Consider the following 27,988-nt stretch of genomic DNA (forward strand, 5'->3'; position numbering starts at 1 on the left):
ATAACTGATGTCTTTTTTTGTTGTTGTTCGAAATTTACGAGGAGACATGGCATATTTCTGCGTGTAAATCAGCATAGAATCTGCTCCTTTAATATTGCTGCTGCATCGCAATTAACCACCGCTAACAGTCTGACCAATGACTGTATACAGTCAATGAATTCGACAGAATCGTGACCACCGAACTGAACGTTGTTCTACGCCTTTTGGCTTGCCGTCGTGCATAGGCTACTATTTTGGCCCGGGGCCTATCAGCGTGCCATCGTCATGAAACTTCAAGTTGTGCAATAGAACGAAATTACTTGCAGTTTAATAAACCTGAACATGCAAGATTGGAACGATTTCAAGGACTCAAACCTCCAAGGCTGCATGTTGTCATACCTCGCTAGTTGGTAGCAGTTCCATGGTCTAGCCAGCTGACGGGGTGACGCGAAGAGTGTTACATGTGTAACGAAAACAGTTGTCAACTTGAGACGTTATATTGTTTCATTCAATTGGAACTGCTACATTCCACCGGACGTGGACGCAAATGGATACAATTTGTCTGCAAACACGTCTAGCTGTGTCCAGTGCTACAAGCTGTCATTACTGAAGTCATCCTACGCTAACTGGCTAGCTAGGTAGGTAGCTCGCTAGCTACCTACCTGGATGTGACATGTACGACGGTAACATTAGGTTACGATCATAAACCAAGGGATTGTTTTTTACCAAGATCTTCGTAAAGTGTAGATGTATGCATAGCGGCCTAACGAAAACACAAAGCATTGCCACGATCAGCGGTGGATAGGAGTCAAAAGGTAAGGTCCCTTTGTTAACGCATATTAGGTGGTTATCGGTGTTAGCTGACTGTCGCAGTGGGAAGTTGAGCCTGCTGCGTTGTGAAAGTTATCGTTGTAATGTAGTTAACCTGCTTCATTAATAACTCATCCGACATAAAATCCCCACTATGTCTTAGATGCGTGCTCAGAAGTGCTGCTTTTTGGTATTAGCAAACCATATTTTAGTGATGTGGTCTAGTCACAGTGAATGTTACCCCCAAGTTAATGTTAGCTCAGAAAGATCAAACCAGAGAGCAGCCTAATGTAGCCCCTGCTAAAGCTAAGGAAGATTCATGCTAGTGTTAGTTAGCTGGGCGAGTTACCCATGTAGCTAAGGTGGATAATATGAATAAAATGAAAATGGTGTTTCCAGTTATCTACTTTGAAATCGAAGCTTTGGTGAGGGCGTTATATATTTCAGGGGGATCTCTTGAAGCCATATGAGAGAGATTAATTTCCCTCTGACAGCAGGGCATTGCTCATTGCTTGGTAGGCTATCACAAATGACAACGTTGATGATGCAAAGCGTAGCAGGCCAACTTGGTAGTTCTAGTTCGTTCGAAATGTCTTTGCGGAATGTTTACGAAAGCGAACACGGTCATTAACCACTACCAAACTTTAAAATATGGTGTGAACATCGACACTGATAAAATGGCACGAGCTGTGTATAGAAATTAGAACCTATGTGACCTGACTGACTGTGTGCAGGCTGCAGTTCGAGTATCCTATAGGTTCTACAGGCAAGCATGTGACTCAATCCGCTATTACTTTTTGGAAGTGTCTCTAATTTGTTTTACTGACAAAGTAGCGTGAGGTCTGATTGCTTGGTTGACTGATGCAGGATGGCATGGGTATCAGCTGTTGACACGCACACGCACACCACCACCACATTAAACCATTAAACTGATTGATCGCATGCATTTGAATACCTGCTTAAATAAGGTATATTATTTTAAGAAAAGACTAGGCCTTGTCTATATGATATGGGAACTAGAAAGGTCCATAGAGTGCAGACCACCCTTGGATTATTATCAAGCAAAAAATGAATCAATATTGGTCAGCTCAGCTGTCAAAATATAGTTGGAAGAGGTAATACTCCTACTGCACATTCTGAAACTGATACCCTATCATTTCTAGAAAGGGTCTTATTTTACCCCCACCCCCCAAATAATGAAGTTTTACCTTTCTCCTGTTTTCTGAGTCTGGCAATGCAATTTCTACCTCTAAACTATCATCATTGAATCTTATGGGACCAGTACAGTGAGCGGCTAGCTGGTCCTATAAGTTTGAATGATTGTTGCTGGTTTGGAACTGGAAGTAACATCCTCAGACTGAGACAACGGCAGGAATAACAGGATAGAGGTGAACTCAGTTATTTGTTCTTTGTATTGCACTACAGTCATGCACTGTGTAGCTTCCATAGCACAATGTGATGGACCCTGCTAATACCCTCTCCAATGAGCAGAAGGTATTCAGGATGAGGGTGCATCGAAGACCCCTTGGAAATTAGAACTTCTGTTGCAATATTGTTCCTTTTGTATGGGTAATTTCACATGAAATGAGACACTTTGGGGCATGACCGACCCGGATTTTAATATAATTTGGTGTGCTTTTTTTAGTGGGAAGGTAGAACCCCAGAACTGCATTTGGGTCATTCCACGCCAAATCAACAAGAGCCCGCGCACTTAGGTCTCAAAAAATTCTGAAAATATTACTGAGTGTACCCATGGTACTTAAGAGAAACACTGCGACTTTATTTGAATGTAAGATGTATACTCTCCATGTTACAGCTAATTTCACTGGGGGAGGGGGGTGCCCATTTTGTTCACACTCTTTTTTTGTCAAAGTTCACAAGCCCGTAGCTCAAGAACTAAACCATGTAGGAAGCTCAAATTTGGCATGCTGGTACATAGATATTTCAGGTTGGAAATTACAAAAGAAAACATCACATAAGACAAGTCTCATTGGCATTTTTAAAAAGAAGAATTCATGGAGAATGAAGAAAAACATAAAATAAAAATCTCTGGACAATGCCACAAGGGGTTCTGGAGCTCTGAAAATGACACCCAAAATGATTTGTCAGACTTGTGAGGTCTTCTGGTCAAACACTGATGGGGTTTCCTTTCTATTTATAGCTTTTTATGAGAGTGTTCCTACTTGTCTCTACAAGGGGAAAAAATCAAGAGGCTTTGTTGGGCACAAATATGTCTTCTGAAGGCCTAAACAGAGCACAGCCAAAAACTCCAGTACAATTTGTATCATCTTTCAGGGAATGCCATGACGACGCAGGATCATACAGACCAAAACTGACAGTTTTGCAACAAACTATTCCTATCTATGTACCAGCATGCCAAATTTGAGCTTCCTACATGGTTTAGTTATTGAGCGGTGGGCTTGTGAACTTTGACAAAAAAAAAGAGTGTGAACAAAATGGGCACCCTCCTCCCCCAGTAAAATTGGCTGTAACACGGAGAGTATACATCTTACCTGTACATTCAAATAAATTTACAGTGTTTCTCTTAAAGTGATACTGTCCCATTTTTGGAAATAAGTTTACTTTACACCTCCCCTTGAGTTAAATAATATGGTTTTTTACCATTCTCCTGTACTTCCAACCGTTTTCTGGTTATGGCAGTGCAAATTTTACCTCTAAGCTAGCAGTTAACATGGAGTCCTATGAGACCAGTTAGCCGCCAGCTGGTCTCATAGGACTCAATGTTAACTGCTAGCTTGGAGGTAGAATTTGCACTGCCATACCCAGAGAATGGTTGAAAGTATAGGAGAATGGTAAAACCCTATTATTTAACTCAAGGGGAGGTGTAAAATTAGCTTATTTCCAAAAATGGGACAGTATCACTTTAAGTACCATGGGTACACTTGGTAATATTTTCAGAATTTTTTGAGACCTAAGTGCGCGGGCTCCTGTTGATTTGGCGTGGAATGACCCATTTGCGTTAGGGCTGCACGATTATGGAAAAAATCACGATTATTGATTTTTTTGAAAATTATAACAAGATGAAATATAACCAAGAATAAATTATATACGGGATGAGCAAAATAAAATGAATTGTAATAATTATGTAAAGGCAATGGCATGAAACTTGGGTGGACAGATATCTGTCCAGAAACACCAGCCTGTCAGTATGTTCTGGCTTCAAGAACGCTCTCAAAGGTAGGTCACTATAGCTACGATTAACTTAAATCACGATTGAAATCACGACTTCGATCTCACGATTTTATCACGATTTTTGATTATTTTCGATTAATTGTGCAGCCCTAATTTGCGTGAATCTCTGTGACAGGAGAAATGGACTGATAACATTTTAATTGAGAGGGCAAGACACTATACTACATTCATCCTTGATTATGTCAGTCAATTTAAGTCTCAAAGAGAGATGGTTTTGGTTTTGTTTGAAAGCTCATTTCTGGCTCTACAAATTCCATTATCAGCATGGAACGCAACAGTTATTAGAGTATGAATTGTGGGATATTAAAGTGTCAAAAAATGAAAATATAGAACCCCTTTTAAAATGTTCAATATCTTGTCCAAACCTAGCCTGTAATGTCATGAGCAACACCTGAAATTATGGTGTTTGGTTCTTGAGTCATTTCAGAGATGATGTGATTTGTATGTTGAAATAAGTTGTAATAACATAGTAATAGAGTAGTGTTAGAGATTACCCCACATGACATATGTTACTGTGCTTCACCTGACACTGCCCAAATTAGCATCAGCATTTTAGTGGAAAGTCAGGTGGGGTACCCTTCTCTAACTCTATTACTACTTTATTACAACTCATTATATACTTTAAGTGTCATTATCTCTTTAATGACTCAAGAACCAAACACCACGATTTCAGGTGTTGTTCATGACACTGCAGGGTAAGTTTAGATAAGGCCATTTTAATACTAGAAGTGTGCGGATTGCCTTCTTTTTATACAGAAATTTCTACTGAATCCTGCACCTTCTAAACAGATGAGCGGTGGCCTATCACAACTTAAATACTAGATTTTTAAAATTTTATGTCTCATAATTTATAATCTGATAAATGTTGTGTTGCATTTTGTTTGTGTATTTTGAAGAGCCTGCAATGATATTTCAAACAACCTCAAATCCATCTCTCTTTGTGACCAAAATTGATTAATATAATGAATGTATAGTGTCCTACCATCCATTTCAGACAGTTTCCTCTTGCATCCACAGTTAATCCTGTTGGTTGTGGTTTATCCTGGTGCTACGCAGATATTACCTTGGATACCGTGGCTCTGATGCATCACAAAGATTTGATGTCTTGGTCAAAGATGCACCAGCAACAAGCGCATCAAGAATTTCTCCTTTTTTGAACTTTGATATGTTGTGGGCATAGCAATATTTTGAGCAAAACTGCGCTCTTACCCTGTTAATTGAACTCTCACACTCTTCATTACTTGCACATTGCACTAGTAAGACCGGACTGGCCACCAGGGCGGTCCAATTTAGCCCTGAAACTTCCAACACTAAAAATTTCAGTTTCATGGTCCAACCCCTGTACATTTCTATTTATATCTAAAGGTGCTGTGATGAGTGGCCATCACTAGAGTTGTGGGTGCGCTCTGACTGTCATGCCAACAAGCCTGGCTCTGCAGTGGTTAGAGCCCCAGTTTAGTACCCCTGAAAGTCTTGTTTCGAGTCCCGGCATGGCAACTCTTACCTTTTGCTGCAAACGGTCAGAAGTGGCATGATCAGCCGTGCAGGGACCCCAGCATGGATTGGGGGGCATTCTGAAATGGGAGAAGTATGGTAGGTGGTACGTGAGGGACACCAAGAGGGTGTGAAGCATACAGGTCTTCTTCCCAAAGGTGAAGGCTGTGTTATGGAGTGGCCATCACTAAGGTTGTGGGTGCACTCTGACTGTCGTGGTAATGAGCCTGGCTCTTAGACGTAGGGGTCAAAACCCCAGTCAGGGTTCGAGACCTGGCGGGGCAACTCTCCTCCCCTTCACTACAAGTGCCCTGAAAAAAAAAAGTTTTCCAAATGGTTTTGCAAGCTAGTGAGGCCTGCCCTTGTGGCTAAAAAGAGAAGGTGCAGTGTTATGGTACTAGAGTGCACTTGGTATAGAGATTGGTAGAGGTTTACAAACTTTATAGTCCTTGAAGTATTTTTGAGCTTTTTGACACTTAATTAGAAGAGGACACAGGCAACGAGCAGGAGAGAGAGAGATGGGGCAGGGTTGGGAAATTCCCCACACTGGATTCATACCTGGGTCCCCATGGGCATGCAAGCCCTGATATGGATGGGGTGCCTTTAGCCGCTGTACCACAGCAACAATTGTTGATTTTTAATTCCTTTTAAAGTCCTTGATGGCCTGCTTTTTAGTCTGCGTGAAAAGTGCCCCATAAATAATAGTCTTTGTGTCACCCCTTCTGTAGGCAGCCTGTAGGACGAGCAGACTTGGGTGTGTTGAACCCTCAGCTCCTCCAATGATCCCCATCAACTCCATGAAACCTGGGCTGCCTCCAACACCGCAAAGGTAAATAAAACACTCGTCACCATTCATCTTACTTAAGATTCGAGCACTTTGTCTGTCTCTTGCATTAAAGGTGCACTGTGCAATATTTATTTGATGTCTTTCCAGAATTCATGCTGCCCATTCACAATTTTTTTTTTCCACAAATACTCACAAATACCACCACCATCAAACTCTTTAAGTATTCATTATGACTAGGAAAATTGCATTTTTCATATATGAAAAGGTGAATCTTCTTCATGTCATTCTGAATTTCCAAAATTTGGTCATGCTAGTAAATATTAGTTAAGTAAATATACGTGAAAAGAACACATTTGGCGATGGGCAGCACTTTCAATGAGCACCATGGTTGCAATACATAGGTATAGATGCAGTTTTATCCCTTCTGTTATTAAAACACTGAATAGCACATGAGTCCAACATTTAAGGTTTTCCCCCTGTGTTTTTGCATATCTATTTATATATTTATTGTTCATTTTCCTTCTTCATATCCTTGTTTGAAGCACTTGTCTGCTTGTCATGTTTTGTTATTGTCCTTTGTCAATGTCATTAGTATTGTGCTGTTTGTGCAAGTTTTTGTTGTATGTCAGTACTGTGTTGTCTGTGTAAACTTTTGCTACTTTTACCTGCAACCAAGTCTACCTTCGGGTACAAATAAAGTTACCTTACCTGACCTTATACATACTGTGGCCACCATTGACATAATTGCTTTTTTCAACCACCATTATTTAGTTAAACGTCTCTTTTTTGTGTTCAGTGACGGCTCCTTCCCTTATGACCCTGCGTCGTGGCAACAACAAAGCAACCAGTCAGCAGGGTCCCTCTCCGTTGTGACTACTGTGTGGGGTGTTAATTCTACTCCTAATCAGGTAACAAGCTTTTATTTCCTCATGAGTAGGTGATCTCTGTTCCATTTGTCCATTTCATTTTCCCAATTTGAGTACCAGATTTTCGCCACAGGGGGGCATCCTATGCAGTGTATATGCAACCTTTCAACCTTTCGAGTGTCTCCCCGCACTCCCGAGACTTGAATAAGTGGGTGGAAGCATTTTACAAGTGACCCAGCCATTGGATGAATTAATGTACTCAATGTTGTTTCCTTATTACTGTCTGAGTTCAACTGATGGTGCAAATCTGACACTGCGGTTGACACTGACACAGAGGCCTTGACTTGGTCATTTTGGTTAATCTGATGCAGGAAAACCTAGTTGAAGCACAGACAGACCACCACTGCAAGGCCCCAACTCCACAGAACCTCCTTGGGAAATCCCTACACCCCACTTCCCTCAATATACTTGTTTTTTTTTTTTTGGTTACCATGTATAAATAAAGGACTTTTAATATGGACGTCAGAGTGCCTCGGACCCTCTCTCTCTCTACTTTAAGTAACTGTTGTTGTTTGTGTGGCTTGTCAGGTGTTGGGCACGGGCGTGGGACCAGGTGGCAATCACGCAGGGATGATGTCGAGCGGAGGACCCGGGGTCAACTCCGCCCAGATGATGGGCCAGCAAGGCTACCCCGACGGCAGCAAGGGCTACATGCAGCAGGGGGTCTACGGCAGAGGAGGAGGGCCATACCAGGCTGGGCCCGGATACGGGGGGAGGTGAGGCAATGTTGCTTCATAATTATAATAATAACTAGAAGCACTCAGAGAGCGCAGACCTCTGCCAAGGAAGCTACTTGATAGAACATTTGACTATGTTACACCCCAAGTCTTTCTGCCTTCTTTTTGTGGAGTCACTAGGAGCGTCTAGATATATAGGCCAGCAATGGTGAAGCGTCTTTTAAAAAGTCCTGGTTCGTGATCCGGATCACCACCAGAATTTAATCACTTGTTCCTTGGGTCATTACAAACAACTCCACAAAGTTTCGGCCAAATCGGTTGATTAGTTTTTGAGTTATCCTGCTGACAGAATCTTCTAAAAAGTCCTGGTTCCGGTTTGTGATCCGGATCATCATCAGAATTTAATCACTTGTTCCTTGGATCATTATCAACAATTCCACAAAGTTTCGTCCATATCCGTTGATTCGTTTTTGGTTTATGCTGCTGACAAACAGACAAACAAGCAAACAGACAGGCAAACCAACGCGACCGAAAACATGACCTCCTTGGCAGTGGTAGTAATGTTGATGATGAGGATGATGATGATGATGATGATGATATGATACAACGATCCGATGAGATTATACTTTATTGTCAGTTTGCACTGACAATAAATAAATGAATATTAATGTGTTTTATATTGTTCTTTTCAAGACGCTTCACGGGTAGAACATGCAATACAGTACTTGTGTACAAGTGTGGAGCTGAAAAGAGAGTTATGATGATTGTTATGATTGTTGTATGGAGTTGGCCGGAGGTGAGGCTGTTGTTGTTGTTGTTGAAAATATATAGTTATGGTATGTTTATTGTTTACGTAATCCTACATTGCTCCAGAGGCTGTAACCAATTCCCTGTACCGAAATAACTATAATTCACATAGAATATAATTTCCTGTTAAGTTGCTGGTTACATAATGTTTACGTATAAGCGGGAGGCCAAAACCGTTGTGTTTTCAGCATCTTCTAACAGTACTGTCAACAGCTTCTTAGTGTAATGCAATTTTATGTATAAGTGTCTCCTTGCATCCTGAAAACGGTTCTTCTCACCAAGTTGTCAATAGAGGGGCTGGGGTAACAGTCAGAAAGTTAGTTCAAGGATCCAACCAGCCTAACCAGCTAAATTGCCCACAAGCAAGGCACTTAAACCCTCATTTCTCCAGGGACCGTAACCAATACACTTGCACCCAAATAACTGCAATTGGGCTTGGATGAAGGGGACTTATGGTTACAGTCAGTTTTTATGAAGTGTGGTAACAGTTTCCTCTTGCCTCCTTAGTTATGCCGGGAACGGAGGAGCCTCAATAGGGATGCCTCCCCATGGCGGCCGATCCACCACCGACTTCACACAAGCAGCAGCCGCCGCAGCTGTGGCCGCCGCCGCTGCCACGGCAACCGCCACCGCCACCGCAGCCGTCGCCGCCATCCAAGAGAAGCAGAACCAGGAGATGAACTATGGCCAGGTACAGCCGGGAAATGGCAGCCGTTTTCACTGCACCTTGTCTGTCTTTTATAGAAATTATATGAAAACCATGCATGTGGAACTCGAATTTCAAAGCTGTGTATCTGACAGACTAGTCGTCTTCTTGTTTCAGTGCTTCAATTAGATTGCCCATCTCTGCTTTAGAATGTGTCGACCGTTTCATAATAGTAGTAAAAGTTGTTGTTGATATTATTATTTTAAAATAAATGTACATTTAAAACATGTCACCTGCCAAAAACAGGAGTGCTGGCTGGTAAAATGTATCAACACACCTGCCACTGAGGAGGAATGAAGAACTTCACCTCATATTGATCCTTAAATAGCCAGATGTTCGACTGGCCGCACATGGAGAGCGCATTTTGGACAAGTACACTGCAGATGTTGCGTATATATTACTGGGTCATTCCACGCCAAATCAACAGGAGCCCGCGCACTTAGGTCTCAAAAAATTCTGAAAATATTACTGAGTGTACCCATGGTACTTAAGAGAAACACTGTTACTTTATTTGAATGTAAGATGTATACTCTCCATGTTACAGTCAATTTCACTGGGGGAGGGGGGTGCCCATTTTGTTCACACTCTTTTTTTTGTCAAAGTTCACAAGCCCGTAGCTCAAGAACTAAACCATGTAGGAAGCTCAAATTTGGCATGCTGGTAATAGATAGGAATAGTTCGTTGCAAAACTTTCAGTTTTGGTCTGTATGATCCTGCATCGTCATAGCATTCCCTCAAAGATGATACAAATTGTACTGGAGTTTTTGGCTGTGCTCTGTTTAGGCCTTCAGAAGACATATTTGTGCCCAACATAGCCTCATGATTTTTTCCCCTTGTAGATACAAGTAGAAACACTCCCATAAAAATCTATAAATAGAAAGGAAACCCAATCAGTGTTTGACCAGAAGACCTCACAAGTCTGACAAATCATTTTGGGTGTCATTTTCAGAGCACCAGAACACCTTGTGGGATTGTCCACAGATTTTTATTTTATTTTTTTCTTAATTCTCCATGGAGTCTTCTTTTTAAAAATGCCAATGAGACTTGTCTTATGTGATGTTTTCGTTTTTAATTTTCACCCTGAACATGGGCAACATGCACATTGAGAGCAATATGTTTTCTATGCGTTTCTTCTGCTGCCTAAACAGAGCACAGCCAAGTTATTGTTATTGAGCTACGGGCTTGTGAACTTTGACAAAAAAAAGAGTGTGAACTAAATGGGCACCCCCCTCCCCCAGTAAAATTGGCTGTAACACGGAGAGTATACATCTTACATTCAAATAAATGTACAGTGTTTCTCTTAAGTACCATGGGTACACTTGGTAATATTTTCAGAATTTGTTGAGACCTAAGTGCGCGGGCTCTTGTTGATTTGGCGTGGAATGACCCTACTATATTCTGTACCAAGGACATAGCAAGGGTATGCGCCCCTTACATATATGAATTGACTGGTAAAAACGGTGACTGACTTTTGGATTGTAGTATCGACCTGCCACAGTGACTTCTGGGGGGAAAAAACTGTTTTCCACCCCTGGGAATGTATACAAAATGACAAGACACTGGATAATTTGCACCCTGTCACACCCTAGTCACACCCTGAATAAACCTTCTTTATTCCTCTAGATGGGCAACTCTGGGCCGTATAATTCCCAGTTTATGCCCCCCTCGGGGTCCAGGTATTCTCCTGGAATGGGGCCGTCCCGACCGCCCAACATGGCGCCGATGTTTGCCCAGGGCCAGAGGATGCCTCATCATCCCTCCTACTCCGTAGGGCAGCAGGGACCCCCGCGCCTTCCACAGGGCCTCAAAAGGCCCTACAACTCAGATGTGAGTGTGTGAAATTGTCATGTTGGTATTAAAGGAGTCTAACAGTGAACTACTTAAGGCATATGACACCAGGAATCTTCAGGCTAAAGCTATTATTTTGCTCGCCTACCACTCATTTTTTGCTTGCAGATCTTTATCTGAAAACACTGTGGTCAATTTATTCTAAAGCCACATGTTATGCTGTTTCGACAGATGATGCACATAAGATATGCCACACTAACCAAAGTAGACATTGGTTAAACATCACCTGTTTGCCATGACTGTTTTTAATACATTTAAAACGTGTCTAAACCTGGCCCAACCATGGCTCAATTGGCTGGGCAATCGACTGCTACACCAGCAACACAGGTTCAATTCTGGCCCAAGATCATCAGCCAAACCTTCCCTGTCTCCCTCTCCCAGCAACTGTCCTGTCCCATTTTTTTCCCAAGTTTCTAAACCTAAGTTTTTGTTCCTCCCAATATTTCTAGGGGTATCCTGACTCCCCATATGGCCAGAGTCCAGGCCCAGGACCGTATCCCGGGCAACAGGTGCAATACTCTTCACAGCCCTCGTCCTCCCCCTCCTACCCTCCTGTCCAGCAGCAAGGAGGCATGGGCCGCTACCCACCCACGCCCGAAAACTCTGCCCTCTACTACAAGGTAACGCTACACATCACATGCCACATGCATATCACATCACGCTGGGTTGTGTGTTTAGTCACTACGTCAATACGTGATCAATTTCGAAATGAAAAAATGACAAAGTTCAACAAAGTATTAAGCAAAGGCTGTGAATACTTTTGTAAATATGATTTCTTTGTTTTTTATTTTTTATCAATTTTCAAAACTGTCAAGACAACTTTTTTTCACCTGGTCATAATGGAATAATTTGTGTAGGATTTTGACAACAGAGATTCATTTGTAGCATTTGGAATAAGGCTGTAAGATAATAAAATGTGGAAAAAGTGAAGCGCTGTGAATACTTTCCAGATTGACTGGATGTCACCTACACCAGACGTGGCCAGTTGTCCTTGGGGAGCCAGATGCTAGTCTACCCCATCCCTCTCTCCCAATCATGTCTTGTCTCTCTTCACTTTCTTATCATAATAATCAATCAATCAAGTGTATTAGGACCATGTGCAATTAAAACATAAATGTTTCCATTCCATGCATTACACCAGATTTAGCCTTGGGCTAGTTTTCATCTGTAGTCCCTGACATTAAAAATTAAATGATATACAATAGAAAAATAAAGTAAAGCAGCAGTCAAAACCAAAATGAAAATGCAGATAAAAACAATAAACAAATCACTCATGTCCCCTGTACCCCCCACCCCCACCCACACAACCACCCGCACCCACCCAAACAAAATATAAAAATATTTTTAATTAAGTAAAAAATAAAAACATTTCCCATAAGATATTGGTATGATTTTGTGTCAATGGTTACAGGTTTGGGTCTCTTTAAGAGCATATTTAAGTTGTAATATAAAGTGACAAAGCCCAGAAAATGTACCTACAAATCAGGGGCCTATACTACAAAGTTGGTTCAGGATAAGTCAAGTTAAGAGGTCCTCATTTTCTTAAGAAAAAGCTCTTGTATTAGATGATTTACTCCTTAACTTACCGTAACCTTAACTTATCCTGAACCAGCTTTGTAGTATAGGGCCTAGATCAGCAAGCACATGTCAACAGGGTTTGACGATGTCTGTAAATTATACTCATCTGGTCTCCCGAAGGGGTATTAACATGACTGTCTGTCTGTCCATTTCTCTATCTGTGTTTCTGTTTGTGTGTCCACCCGCCCACAGTGTTCCGGGACGCCCGAGTGTGGCGCCACACGCATCAGGCATTGGCAAGGTGGGGCCAGATTGCCATCTCTTATTGTTCTTTTTTTGGTCTTTCCTTTCCTCAGGCTGGCAGAACCATGCCCAGTTACCCAAGCTCTCCGCTGCCAGGAAACCCCACCCCTCCCATGACCCCGGGCGCCCCCATGGCTTCCTACATGTCTCCCAACCAGGACGTCAAGTCACCGTATCTGGCCGACGTCAAGCCCAATGTCGCTGCCCTGCAGCCCTCAGCTCAGCGCATGGGCTCCTATGACGGATGGGGAGGAGGTACAGAATTTATTTTTTATTTTTTTTTGGCATTTCTCCATCTGCGATATGTTAAGTGTTGATTTTGTAGAGCTGCATTTGCTTAAGAGACACTAGGTAGGATATTCAAGTGAATTAATACATTCACGAGCCAGACTTCAATGAGTCATTTACAGTCAAACAATGACTCTCCCAAGTCATAGTCATTGTTTACAAAAGTAAAAAGATGGCTTGTGCCAGATTATAGCTAATACAGCTAATTTTTATCTGCAGTCCCTAGACAGGTAAAACAAAATTAAAATACAGTACATACACAGATAAGGCCATAGGTGCATACATACATCTCACACCTCACTTCTCTCTCTCTCTCTCTCTCTCTCTCACTCACTCACTCACTCACTCACTCACTCACTCACTCACTCACTCACTCACTCACTCACTCACTCACTGTCTCACTCACTCACTGTCTCACTCACTCACTCACTCACTCACTCACTCACTCACTCACTCACTCACTCACTCACTCACTCACACACACACACACACACACACACACACACACACACACACACACACACACTCACACTCACACTCACACTCACACTCACACTCACACACACACCCACACACCCACACTTAAAAATGGCATATAGTTGTTGGCATAACGTCACATTCTGTCTTGCATTAGGAGCCATCCATGCTGCTGCCCCTCCAGTAGATGAACTGCGTCTTACATTCCCCGTGCGCGATGGTGTGGTGTTGGAACCCTTCCGGCTGGAGCACAACTTGGCCGTCAGCAACCACGTCTACCACCTGCGAGACACCGTCTTCAAAACGCTCATGATGAGGTGAGCATTTGGTGCTATTTGGATTTGAACCTGGCTCCTCGTGCTTCATTGTGCCCCAGCAGCCCTCACTTGGCTTCCTGTGGTTCCCATGGAGACCACCTGCAAGAAGAACCATATTTCAAGCATTCATGGAGCTCAGTGTACTAGTTGAAAGTGGGACATTTTAATGATGTGTTAAAAATGCTATTGCAACCTTTCTTATGTTTGTCAAAATTGTACTCGTTCCCCTCTGTATGTTAGGTGCATGATTCTTTCACACACCCCCCCAAAACCAAAAACATACAGCCATACATACTAATGTGTTTCATAGCTCATGTATTACATCATGGGTATTTAAATGTACCTTTTTATTCTGTCTAATCCTTTGCAGACCAGACCTGGAGCTGCAGTTCAAGTGTTACCACCACGAAGATCGTCAGATGAACACTAACTGGCCTGCCTCTGTACAGGTCAGTAAACATGCTTTATATCTGGGCTTAACTCATCACTGGGGGGAATTTGCTTTAATTGGTGTGGGTCGGAGTCCATAGTGTGTCAATGTTGGTCTTTTATACAGCCTGTTGAATTGTATCACTTTCAAAAACATTCAGGATGCACATAAAGTAGCTACATGTTGATTTTGGACACTCTAGCGCAATAGTTTTGTGATTTTTATTAACAGTTAATAGTATAGTTTACTCTTTTCCCTGTTAAACTAGTAATGATTACAAGCCTTTTATTTCTAAACTAGTACACTTCAGTGAATATAATGCAGCGGTTTGGTCAGTGGAAAAAAAGATTCTTGCTAATTTGCCATATTCCATTTTGCAGGTGAGCGTCAATGCAACACCGTTGACGATTGAGCGTGGGGACAACAAGACGTCCCATAAGCCCCTCTACCTGAAGGCCGTGTGCCAGCCTGGACGCAACACCATCCAGATCACCGTGTCGGCCTGCTGTTGTGTAAGAGTCACTTCATGTGTTCAGTTGTGTAAGGGATGATGGCCATGAGGTCGTGACCTGGGCCTTGCTGTCTTACTGTTTGGCAAACAGCAGAACATGTACAAACCCCAACTCCGATGAAGTTGGGACGTTTGGTAAACAGTGAATAAAATCAAAATGCTATCATTTTCAAAACATTCAATCTATTCATTAGATGGAGAATAGTGAAAAGACAACATATTAAGTGTTAAAACCAAGAAAAAATATTGTTTTGGGGGACATATGTACTCATTTCTAATTTGATAAATCCAACACGTCTCAAATAAGTTGGGACGGGGATCAGTGGAATTTAGTAAACATCCAAATAAGATCAAACAACAAAGAAGAACATTTCAAAATGAATTGTACTGACGGACTATATAGGTGTCCAGGTATAAGATAATCACAGAGAAGCTGAGTCACTCAGAATTAAAGATGCAAAGGGAATAGTTACCATAGTTATTACATACATTTTTGAATTCCCTTTGATTTACCACGATTGAGTGTATATAAGACATATTTTTCTTACTAAAATCATTGTATAGGTTCATGACACCACGAAATATATATTGGCTGTAGTCTCACTCTAATTCCTGGAGTGCTAGAGCTATTGAAAATTGACCATATTAAGAATGCTTAATGTGTGCAAATGATACAGGGGTGTAACATTCTCCTAAGCACCTGAGCTCACTTGAAATAAACCCAGAAGACATGGGAAACTGTCCTTTGCTTACAGAAGTCAGCAGAAGTTGTAGAAGTCCATTCTTTTTGACAATAATAGAGCATTGCACATCCTGTGCTACAGTGAAAATGGACCATCCAACTTGTGTTAGTGCTAACTTCAAAAGTCAGCCTCCATGATGGCATGCGGGTGCAGTAGTGCATTGGTTAAGATGTTCTCACTCATCTGTAGAGTTAAATACAGTGCTGAATGGTATAAATGGGTTTTAAACAGCATGAAAAGCCATTCATGCATTATATTTTGAAGGGAGATCTTCGATTACTGCCACATAGTAAGGTCAAATTGCATTCTCAACTATGTTTTAACAGTTTGGCTCCATCATAAGGACCAGCAGGTGATAAAATGGTGGGCTTTTGGTCAAGACCTGTCACACTGTAAGCACTACAGAAAGGAAAACATTGCAAAACATGACAAGGAATACACCCACCATTTAAGCTGGTGAAATCATGTCCAAGATAGGAATTAACACTGTTTTTTATATAAAATCATCTCATCGGTTAATGTATTTAACTGTTAAGTGTTGTCTTTTGTTTTGTTTTTAGTCTTCCTCGATATTTGCTGCCATTTATTGTCCCTGTCCCAACTCTTTTGAGACGTGTTGGATTTATCAAATTAGAAATGAGTGCATATGTCCCCCAAAACAATATTTTTTCTCGGTTTTAACACTTAATATGTTGTCTTTTCACTATTCTCCATCTAATGAATAGATTGAATGTTTTGAAAATGATAGCATTTTGATTTTATTCACTGTTTACCAAACGTCCCAACTTCATCGGAGTTGGGGTTTGTAATATTATGTAATTTCTGTACTCCAGTGCACTGTATAGTAACAAACAGGGCTCTAAATGAACACCAGCTAACCGGCCAAATGCTGGTGAAAACTCTGTTTGGCTGGTAGAAATGAAAACTTACCAGCCACTTTGACTGGTAGTGAGTAGATGTGTGCCTACTAAGATTTAACATCTGCGAACCAGTCAATTTAGAGCCCCAATTTAGTGCCAAAAACATGATGATTAAGAGGGTATTTTTGAGCTGCTTGCATTGGTGTGTGTCCTGCAGTGAGTTTGTATGGTCCTTAACCTTGACCTTGTTGTCTTGTTGTGTTTCCCCCCCCATGTGACCTGGCTCTGGCCTGGCGCCTCCTACAGTCCCACCTGTTTGTACTGCAGCTGGTCCACAGGCCGTCAGTGCAGTCCGTCCTCCAGGGCCTCATGAAGAAGAGACTCCTGCCTGCTGATCACTGTGTCACAAAGAGTGAGTTTCATTAGCCTCTTAACCTAGATGTAATGAGCCTGCCTAGTGACGAGTTGGCCTAGTTCTCCACCATAGGAGATTATTCAAAAGGATTCAATATGCCCTTCAATCACAATACTCTGTGTTTCTTTGTGCGTGTTAAGCAAATACTTGCAGTTCAGTAGGGCTTAGTGCAGTAATGACATGGTTGAGCTGGCCTATCAAGTGCAGTCAAAAAATGTTAACCTGTTTGAATGCCAACTGTTAATTCCATTGCTTTGCCGATTAGGAGAGTGTTGATTTTTTTTTCAAAATGTAAAAATGACACATCGTTGGGTACTGACAAGTCAAGGTTAGTGTGAGCCGTACAACCACATGTTGAAGTTGGCTGGAATTATCCTGTAAGTGAAGGTGGAATGGGCCCAGCCGTGGCTCAAACAGTAGGGCACCGCACTGTTACGCCGGGGACCTGGGTTCAATTCTGGCCCTGAGGTCATTTCCCGAACCTCCCCCGTCTCTCTCCCAATCATTTCCCGTCCCACTCGTCACTATATTGTCCTAATAAAGGCGAAAGCAAACCCAAAAAAATATTGAATACATACAAAAATAAAGGTAGAATGAAAATGAATAAAGATGATGCCATATCCTTCCCCAGTCAAAAGGAACTTCACCAGCGGCACGATTCCCGGCTCGATGGGCCCCAACGGAGGAGAGGACGGCGTGGAGCAGACGGCCATCCGTGTCTCGCTGCAGTGCCCCATCACATTCCGCCGCATCCAGCTGCCTGCACGCGGCCACGACTGTCGACACGTTCAGGTCAGTGCAAAAACATCAAGGGGGAAAATGTGCGTGTGATGACTTGTGTGATGACTCGGAAAATGATTTTCAAATGTAACCACTATCACCATGGCACAATAAAGTGTTAAAAAAAAGTTCAAAGACCCATGGACAATTCTAGATGCTGGTAAACGCTGGAGTGTTGAGCCAGTTACACTTAACAGTTGAAATCAATGAAATCATAAAGCAGCATGACAATAGTCAGAATCATAATCTCTGACTACTTCATGCACACAGACTAAGGAAAAGCTTTCAATCATGATTGGCATTATAATACTTTGAAATCATTTGTTTTTTGCATGCACAGTGCTTCGATCTGGAGTCATACCTGCAGCTGAACTGTGAGAGAGGAACCTGGCGTTGTCCTGTATGCAAGTGAGTAATTTCATTGGTTACAGTGTCATTTTATAATATGCAACAAATAAAGCTGCTTAATTGGAGTAAGATATAGTTAAGCATTATAGACATAGAACATATTGTAACAGAGTAAGACACAATTGTGACGTGGTATTAAACATATGTTCTGTAATACATTGACAGCCTCTTGAAAGCATCTGTGTTCTGAAAATAGGCTTAGGGTGGGCACTGTCATGACAGTACTTGTATCTATGCAGAAATTCAAATGAAACATTACCATCAAAGATTTTCATTCAATTGGAATATCAACCGTTTCACTTTAATAATATGCTAAGTGAAAATCTTAACCTGGACGCATCAAATGTCAGAAATTGATCAGATCAAACCTACGTTGTAGGTACATCTAGGATCAATGAAAAAAAATAAATGCAGTAGATTTTTAAAAATAAATTTAACCTAATTATATCAGACATTAATTTGATCATGTTAGTTATGATATAGAAAGCAGATCTTGGAGTCGAAAGGCAGCAGACTAAATTCTTCTACTAGTACGAAACTTAGTTCGGAGAGTGAATATGCAGTGCTGTGCTGGATCTCCTCATTTGTGGCTAAGGTGCACTTTGGACAATACATCTACACACTGCAGGGTGACTGGTCAGCTCCTTTCTTTCTCACCAAATCCCAGACATTGGCGCCTTGCAAGGCAGCCTACGGAGCAAGTGTGTGTATGAATGTGTGAATACAGAGCACTTTGAGCCATCGTTGTAGCTCTGATATTGTGCTTTATTTATAAATGATGATTATTTTAGGGGGACAATGTATGTAATGCTTCTCCATGATTTTTTGTCCACAGCAAAACTGCATTGTTGGAAGGACTAGAAGTTGACCAGTACATGCTGGGCATTCTGATCTACATCCAAAAGTAAGTTTGCCTCCTCAGAGTTTGTCAGTATACATTTTTTTAAGATGTTTTTCAGTTCAGATGACTGTCTTCAGTTATGGATTGACGCTTTCCCTGCGTTCCTGAAGCTGCATGAAGGTGTCCGTCCCTCCTTCAGAAAATAGAAGCCCTTCCATAATCCTTCTAGTGCCAGCATTGATGAGTTCTTATTCATATGACTAAATTCTCACTCGTGTTTTTTGTGTTTGTTGTGATCCTGCAACTTCCCTTGTCCATGACTTCTCCCAAGTGGAGCTACAGATCCCTGTGCCCTAAAAGTAAAGACCACTAAACGAATGGGTCCTCACCCCACTCCCCTTTGTTTCTCGCACTGTCCATTTCAGCTCGGACTATGAGGAGATAACTATAGACCCCGTGTGCAACTGGAAGCCGGTGCCGGTCAAGCCTGACATCCAGGTGAAGGAGGAGCTGGACGGGCCGGTTCTGGCCCGCTGCCGCACCATCAGCCCCAGCCACATGGTGCTGCCCAGCGTCATGGAGATGATCGCATCCCTCGGCCCCGCCTCAGGACCCGGAATTGGACCCGCTTCTGGTTCTGCACCCACCTCGAGCTCTGGGCCAGCCCCTGTTCCTCCTCCTTCTTCATCGTCGTCATCATCATCTTCGTACCCCTGTGGAACAACCGGAGCCAGTGGAGGAGGTCAGGACTATAACAGTCCAGGTATTGTACATGATGGGAACTATTCAGCAGACTGCATCATCCAACTGCTCAAGGGAATGTCGCTCAAGTCATTTGATTGTTGTAAAGGTGCACGGTGTTGGATGGTGGCCGGAGTAGGTATTGCAACTATGCTGCGTATTGAAACACTATGCTGCCTGTTGCCAAATTGGAACTTTTCATGAATATTTACTTTGTAATAAACTTATATTTACTAGTATAACCAAAGTACTGTAAGTTTTCAGCTAAAATTCCAAATGGTTGAACTCAGGAAGATCCACCTTTTCATGTATGAAAAGTGCATTTTCCGCAGTCATAATGAATACTTTGAATTTCATGGTGGTAGTAAGTGAAAAGGCTAAAATTTGTGAATGGGCTGCATGACTGGCTGGAAAGAAACCTCTAAAATATTACACAGTGCACCTTTTAAAATCAGAGATGATTTATGCGTCTTAATTGTGACAGCCTGGAAGACCAACTTCCACATACTTTCAGAATTACATCATATTTTCTTTCTCCTTTTTCTTTTTCCTTTTCAAGGTTCAGGATTCAACAACCGATCAGGATTCACAGAATTCCAGAACTCCCCTGGAACACCGACTATGGGCGAGTTCCCCTCTGGGCGTTCATTCCCAACTGATCTTCCCAGTGGAGGCCCATCGGACAAACAGACAGGAGCTGCCTCCTCTCCGCAGGTGTGGACATTTACTTTTGTGGTCCTGCTTGCATGTACTGTATATAATGTTTGCATGTAGGCTGTTCTCTAGTCCTGGTAACAAGTGTAGTTTCCCAAAGTATGTCTCAAAGGCAAAACTGGTGTCATTCTGTGTCAAGTCTCCCAGCTTATTTAGTCTGATGAAAGAACGACAGAAGGAATTCCTGAACCAATTCTTATTCCATCCATGTCAAGTGGAGATGCTAAGTAAGATGATGTGTCGAAATTGTTGGGGGAAGGGGGTGAGGTATTCAGTGGAATCACATGTGCTGTGAGGCATCTACAGTGCCGCCAGTTAGTATTGGCACCCTTGAAGTTTAAGCATATTTTGGGACATATCTCCAGACAACAAATAATAAGGTCAACCATGATTTTTGTATAGATAGCTTGTGGTTGATACTAAATGTAAAATTGATCAACAGCATTAAATACTTAACTACGAAAGGGAAAAAATTGTATAAAGGTAAAGCTCCTGGAATCACTGGTATTGGCACCCTTTACTGGATACCATTGTGGAAGCCTAATTTGCCTCAAATATGGTAGATAACAAATGAGAATCACCTTTGTCAAATTGCTTTTGCCCATAGGACAAGGGATTTTTATATTTATGTTTTAAATAGCCACCTCTTACATCTTGTGCGTCTTTGACAAATGTGAAGACACCAGAGGACACCAGAAATGCTGTTATTATGAAAAGCAAGACCTCCAAATAATAAAAGGTCATCTCAAAAGACCCTGGTATACCATTTCCAACACTGTGTTGTGTTATTCAGAAATCTGCCAAACGTAGAGCTGTAAAGAATATCCTTGTGGAGGTAAGGGAAGAAATTATGATAGAAGTCTGTGGAAGTCGGTGCAAATAATGACAAACCACAGGGTCTAACATCTACAGACCTGAAGGTCAACTTTGAACTGTTTTGGGTAGTTTTTTTCCACCAGAAGTTAAACACTACACAACATATTGTTTTTTGGTTGGAGGCAAAGGCAGACCACATTGCTTCATGAAAGTCATAAAAGGGAACACCTGAAGTCTATATAAGAGAATACAGGGAAAGCACGGCCCGTTTAAGAATGTTTTAACGTCATATGAAGCAATAGTACATCTGTTCAGTGATTCACTCAAACAGCATGTTTGCATATTCTGCAAGAAAGTCTTTAAGGAAAAGGACACCCTACCAAAAATCAAGCATGGTGTCAGATCCATAATATCATCTCACCCCATTGATGCATTAGGTATTGGAGGCTTTGGCCATATCACAGGTATCATGACAGGCATCACAGGTATCATCATTTACAGGGAAATGTGTAACCATGTGCAAGAACACTTGGTTTGAGGTGAAGATCATGTTCACTCCAGCAAGACAAAAAGTTAAAAACCCAAAGCACACAACCAAATGCACACATCAAAATGCCTCCAGAGAAGTGCAAGAAGCTCGTAGACGAATACCAAAACCTTTGGAGACTGCTATTGCTGTCTAATGGTGTGAAACCAATCCGTTAAGGAGGGGTGCCAATATTCATGGACATGCCCTTTTTCATGTTTTTGCTTGAAATTACAAAAAGCATTTGGAAAAAAATGATTTGCTATTCTAAATATCTTTGGACCTTCAATTTATTTTTATTTTTTTTTACAGAATTTAAAGATCATGTTGGTAAAAGTTGTTTATATTTCCATTTATTTCTGGATATATTGCACATTTTGTAAATAAAATGAAGGGGTGCCAATACTAACTGGCGGCGCTGTATACCTTCACCAATGTGCTTAAATGAAAACGTACACAATATCAATATCCTACTGCATTGCCAAGTGTCTTAACAATGACTTCAACCAGATGCACTGGGTGTCTTGTGCTTATTATATCCCCGAAACGCGGAGCGTCGGGGATGTAATGGTTTTGCGTGCGCCGCCGCCGCCGCCGCCGCCGCGTCCGCCGCGTCCGCCGCGTCCGCCGCGTCCGCCGCCGCGTAAGGTCTTTCGTGTTAACGCGATAACTTTTGAACGGATGTTTGGATTTGTCCCAGATTTTTTGGGTGAATGCTCCAGGACAGGTTCATGAACTGATTCGAGTTTGGAGGTCAACACTTTCAAGATGGCTGAATTCAAGATGGCCGAATTTTTGTTTGGTCCATAACTTCTAACCGGGTGGATGGATTTGTCCCAGATTTGGTGTGTGAATGCTCTAGGGTAGGTTCATGAACTGATTCGAGTTGGGAGGTCAACACTTTCAAGATGGCTGAATTCAAGATGGCCGAATTTTTGTTTGGTCCATAACTTCTGACCTGGTGGATGGATTTGTCCCAGATTTGGTGTGTGAATGCTCTAGGGTAGGTTCATGAACTGATTCGAGTTTGGAGGTCAAGACTTTCAAGATGGCTGAATTCAAGATGGCCGAATTATTGTTTGGCCCATAACTACTGACGGGTTGGATGGATTTGTCCCAGATTTTGTGTGTGAATGCTCTAGGGTAGGTTCATGAACTGATTCGAGTTTGGAAGACAACACTTTCAAAATGGCGGAATTTTCATTTGGCCCATAACTTCTGACTGGGTGGATTGATTTGCCCGGTAACACCTTATTTTAATGGTTCACCATTTCAGTGAATCTACCATATTAGGTACAGTGTAATAACCAATGTAACAATATTTAATACCATTTAATACTAGTGTAATACCAGTGTAACAATATGCAATATCAGGTACAGTGTAGTAACGAGTGTAACAGTATGCAATACCATGTAATATAGTGTAATACCAGTGTAACAATATGCAATACCATGTAATACCACTTACGCACAAACACATGATGTAAGTAAAAAAATTACATGGTATTAAATATTGTTACACTGGTTATTACACTGTACCTAATGTGGTATATCCACTAAACCATTAAAACAGTATTACCATTTGCCCCATTTTTTGCTTCATTTTCACAATAGTCGTTTGGTTTTAAGCCTATGCGCGTCATGTCACGTCTGTATATACGTTTACGAAATGGTGGACGGGAGTGGTAGGAATGATGGGGCACTGGAAGCGTCGCGTTTCGGGGATATACCTTAAGCAGTCGAAGGCGACTGCACAGGCAGTCTAGTTTCATGAGGTCGTTAGGTGGAACCTAAGTTATTAGGGGAAACGACTGAAAAACGACCAATCTCAGAGGTCTATTATATTACAGCAGAAACAAGGGGATGGGTAGGTATCACAACTCGAATTTGCCCACCCAGATGGTGCTGGTGCTTGGCCCAAAGACTTAAATGTTATTGTTGGTTGTGCATTTGTCCAACCAGGTGGCTCATTCGGTCCGAATGGAGCCCCACAATGCACTGCAGAGGCAGCAGCAGCAGCAGCAGCAGCAGCAGGGTATCCACAACAACACTGATGGTCCCGGAGTAGGCCTGCCTCCACATCCCTCTCAGAACCCTCGCCTCAACACAGACGGCCCCTTGGGGTTCGGGGGTCCTGCGGGAGCTGAAATGGCGGATTCCGCTCTAGATGTAAGAAACCTGCGGCCGATTTTACAGATTTGATTGGATTTGTTTTATTCAGTATTTATGACCAATGGGATAATGGGGATGTCTGTCTTTGCCTCTCTGACCCAGCTGCTGCCAGAGCTGACCAATCCCGATGAGCTGTTGTCATACCTCGGCCCTCCAGATCTGCCCAACAACAACAACGATGACCTACTCTCCCTCTTCGAAAACAACTAGGATGGACTTCAGTCACATGGGTTTTAATGTCTCTTCAAACCGTCCTCCAACCTAAGTGTGTGTGTGTGTGTGTGTGTGTGTGTGTGTGTGTGTGTGTGTGTGTGTGTGTGTGTGTGTGTGTGTGTGTGTGTGTTTGATTGAATGAATGTGTATGTGTGTCTGAATGAATGAATGTGTGTCTGTGTGTGTGTTTGATTGAATGAATGTGTGTGTGTTTGTGTGTAAGTTTGTGTATGTGTGTGTGTTTGCAGGCGTGCTCACATATTTGTGTCCTTCGCTTTTTGAATACGAAAAAAAACAGAAGCTCGCAAACATTCAGCCCTCTAAAAGACATTACCATCTTTGAAGTGTTTATAACTGGTTTATATGTTAAAGGTCAAATTAGGTAGGGTAACAAGTACATTGAACATAAAGCAAATGCAAGTGTTTGACCGCGGCAGAAAAGTACATGCTAGATAACACAACGAGAGTCCCTCCATTTTTAATGATGGCTGTTGACCAGGGCCGGATTATCCATAAGGGCCAGTGGCACAGTGCCCAGGGGCACCAAGCATTTTTCACCAGTGAGGGGGCACCGCAAGACACAAACTTTACAAGTGTTGTTCATAAAGGGAGCACCGGTGAGGTATAGTGCCCAGGGGCCCCGACATTGGCTTAATACAGACCTGCTGTCGACTATTCAATGTAGCAGTGCAGCCTATTCATTGACATCCTGTTAAGATTGTTGAATTATAGGGAATTGAATTGCCCATCAAGTGTATGTGCCGTTAAAAGTATATAGACACGGGGGGCACTGTGGCGCAGCACACTAAGCCGCCCACATTTGGGCTTGCATGCCCATGTGGAACCCGGTTCGAGTCGCTCTCCCAATCGTTTCCTGTCTACTCTCATACTGTCCTGTAATAATAAAGGCTAAAAATACTTTTAAAAAAAAAGTATACAGACACTATGGCAATATGAAGCAGAAAAGCTCTTTGCAGAGTTTTCTTCGTACATGACTGAAGTAGAGAAGACGGGACAATGAGCAATACTTTATACTTGCAAGTGATGGCACCAGTTAAAAACAGTCTTTTTGGCCTTTTGGGAATGGAGTGAGACCACACAAAACTACTGCATCCCAAACCATAGTAGGCACTACCTTCCCACCTGTAGCTACTCCTCGGATGCCTGAGCCATAGCTTCTCCGTACAAAGGTGGCCAGAAGCAGGCTCATTCAAATGCCATCAATCTCTCTGCCTTCTATTTAATGTCCTGTAGGAATGTTCAGAGGAGGATCTTTCAGAAGGTTACGGTGGTCCGTGCAGTTTGATATGTCGCATTTGTGACATTGTCCTTAAATCCAACAAAATCGAATCTAGTTAAGGAAATATACGACGGTGTAGGTGTTCATGGTCAAGCCTTAGACCTTGTTTACAAAGATACGGATATATTTGTGAACATACCAGATATATTTGGGCCTTTTGAGATACTTCGAACCATGGACAACTTGTTGCTCCCTAAGACAGATATTTTTATAAACAGAGTTTTGAGTGAAGGTTTCTAAAACATGCCTGAAATGACTACGCATAAACAGGAAAAATGCAAGAAAAACCCTGCATGTTTTTAAAAGCGATGGCAATATTTGCCAGGTAAACAGCCACTCTCGTGATGAGTGATTCCATATTCCATGCTGCGTAACAATCGTGGTACATTCACATACAGGGAGGGGGACAGGGGCAGCGTGAGCGCGAGAGTTTCACAGGCTGTTCAGTTCTTTTTACACTGAACCGTCTGCACGTGTGTTCAATCCGTGGGAATCGGTATCCCGTCCCAGCCTTCCCAGCCCATACATTCCAATGGGAGCCCGTTCATTGCACGCGCGCACACCCACGCAGAAAATAGACTCAAGTTCTATTTTCAAGTTGCAACAACGCATACTTGTCTGGGCTCCCACTTGCGGGCCCGTCCATGCGCCACGTTGACACCACACGTTGGTGTGAAAGGATCAGTCAGTTTTCATGTTCCATTTCGGAGTGGTTACAGATACATTTGGATACATTTTGCCCATGCCCATGCTTGCAGTGTGAATGAGCCGTCAAGATAACTTTTATCCACATGTTGTGTGAACAGGTTATAGAATTTTGAACGGTTTAAAAAAAAAATCTGTTTTAAAAATATCCACGTGTGGAAACGAGGCCTTAGGCTAAAAACCCTCCACCTCCTGGCCAACCGCTAGGGTACTTGTCTGCCATGCGGCCGACCCGGGTTCGATTCCCGGCCCGGGTCCTTTGTGGACCACTACCCATCTCTCTCCCCATTCGCTTCCTGTCCACCTCTCAAACTGTCCTATCATCAATAAAGTCATAAAAGACCGAAACAAATTACCAAGTGAGGAAATAAGTCAGTAGCCAATCACTAAGGTGTTGGGTGCGGGGGCTGAGGTTAACCAACGCTCGAAGGCAGAGCGAGGCTAGCTGGTTTATACATATGCATATATAGATGTTCATAGTGTAGAAACACTTTTTGGGAAAAACAATTATCTGTGCTTTTAAAGTAAAAATGGTTAATGCCTTTTGGGTGGGCTGAATGATTTCATAAGCAACTGTATTGTTTTAGAATGTAAAAAATAAATATGTTTAAGATAAAACAGTTGGTTCACTGGCAAGTGGGGGAAAAAAAATATATGAAATGATTTTGTGTAACACACCGGTGACACAACTGTTACTGTGTGTACTATTAAAAAAAACTCTGTTTTAAATGTTTTATATCTATGAATAACGACTGCCTCGTGTAGCTTACCATTTCTATTCATGGCTTTAGCTGACTAGTTGAAGTGCCGCTCTCTCTAAGGAGGCGTTGAGCCAGAGGTGTCAATGCTGGTAAGAAAACAGTAAAAAAAAAAAACCCTTGTACTGTATGTCCAAAATGTTCACTTGTTAACTCGTTCACTAATTAGAGTTTACTGGTTTACTGTAGTGCACTGTACAAGCTGTCGATTGCACTGTTGCATAGTGCATCATATAGTAAACAAACAAGTGAACATTCTGGATCCGGCAGCTGCCTTTTTTTTCGTTATGCCTGTGCACTTACTACAGGTGTTTTCACTAATAAGCCAATCTACCTGTCTGATTATTGAGTTTCCAACAAAGAGCGTAGATACGACATGGGCTTTTGACACACATGGGCTGTCACACATGTGCAGACTTTTTTAATGGCACAAGACAAAGAAGTGGTTTCCTTTTCCCCTAAAATGGTGGCAGTAATGACTTGTCTGGCCATACTACACGTTTATGATGCGAGTGAGCCCTCTGACCATCTACGCTCTTTGGTGTCCAACTCCTCTGGACCAGCTGGTCCAGAAAAGAGTGGGATGAAATACGTGGCATGGTTGTTGAACTTTATGAAGCTGGGATGGTCGAGAGACCATTTCTCTCTCCCATGTACATTTAAATCATTGCAGTCCGTTGTATATTAAATAAAGTGCAATGTGTATGTTGGATTATGCACAGATGACCATTGGAGGGTCCTGGCAAAAGCCTATACTTCGAACCAAGAAAAATATTTCTTTTTAATTTAATAAATGGTAAAAACTACAGATACTGGGTTTCTTTTGTTTTCTTCTGTAATGTCATTTTGGTCACGCTTTCTTTTTTGGGACAGTAATTACTATGTATTTTCTGGGTAACAACAGT

General features: G+C 42.1%; 1 protein-coding gene across 2 annotated transcripts; it reads left to right on the top strand.

Annotated features, from left to right (window-relative positions):
- On the top strand, positions 1-27,893 carry LOC134446253 (zinc finger MIZ domain-containing protein 2-like). 2 transcript variants are annotated; one of them, XM_063195593.1, is made up of 19 exons: positions 1-794; positions 6,225-6,325; positions 7,080-7,191; positions 7,738-7,925; positions 9,201-9,384; positions 11,023-11,226; positions 11,697-11,867; positions 13,122-13,323; positions 13,991-14,150; positions 14,521-14,599; positions 14,961-15,092; positions 17,001-17,106; positions 17,741-17,901; positions 18,230-18,297; positions 19,133-19,201; positions 19,564-19,901; positions 20,439-20,593; positions 23,898-24,104; positions 24,220-24,305. In XM_063195593.1, exons 2-19 carry the CDS (start codon positions 6,276-6,278, stop codon positions 24,223-24,225), a joined length of 2,592 nt encoding a protein of 863 aa, XP_063051663.1. In that variant the 5' UTR covers positions 1-794; positions 6,225-6,275; the 3' UTR covers positions 24,226-24,305. The 2 variants fall into 2 exon arrangements, with proteins under 2 accessions (XP_063051663.1, XP_063051662.1); XM_063195592.1 differs by having other exon boundaries at positions 2-794; positions 24,210-27,893.
- Positions 27,894-27,988: the final 95 nt, after the last annotated feature.

The sequence above is a fragment of the Engraulis encrasicolus genome, chromosome 3, assembly GCF_034702125.1.
Source record: "Engraulis encrasicolus isolate BLACKSEA-1 chromosome 3, IST_EnEncr_1.0, whole genome shotgun sequence".
NCBI lineage: Eukaryota > Metazoa > Chordata > Actinopteri > Clupeiformes > Engraulidae > Engraulis > Engraulis encrasicolus.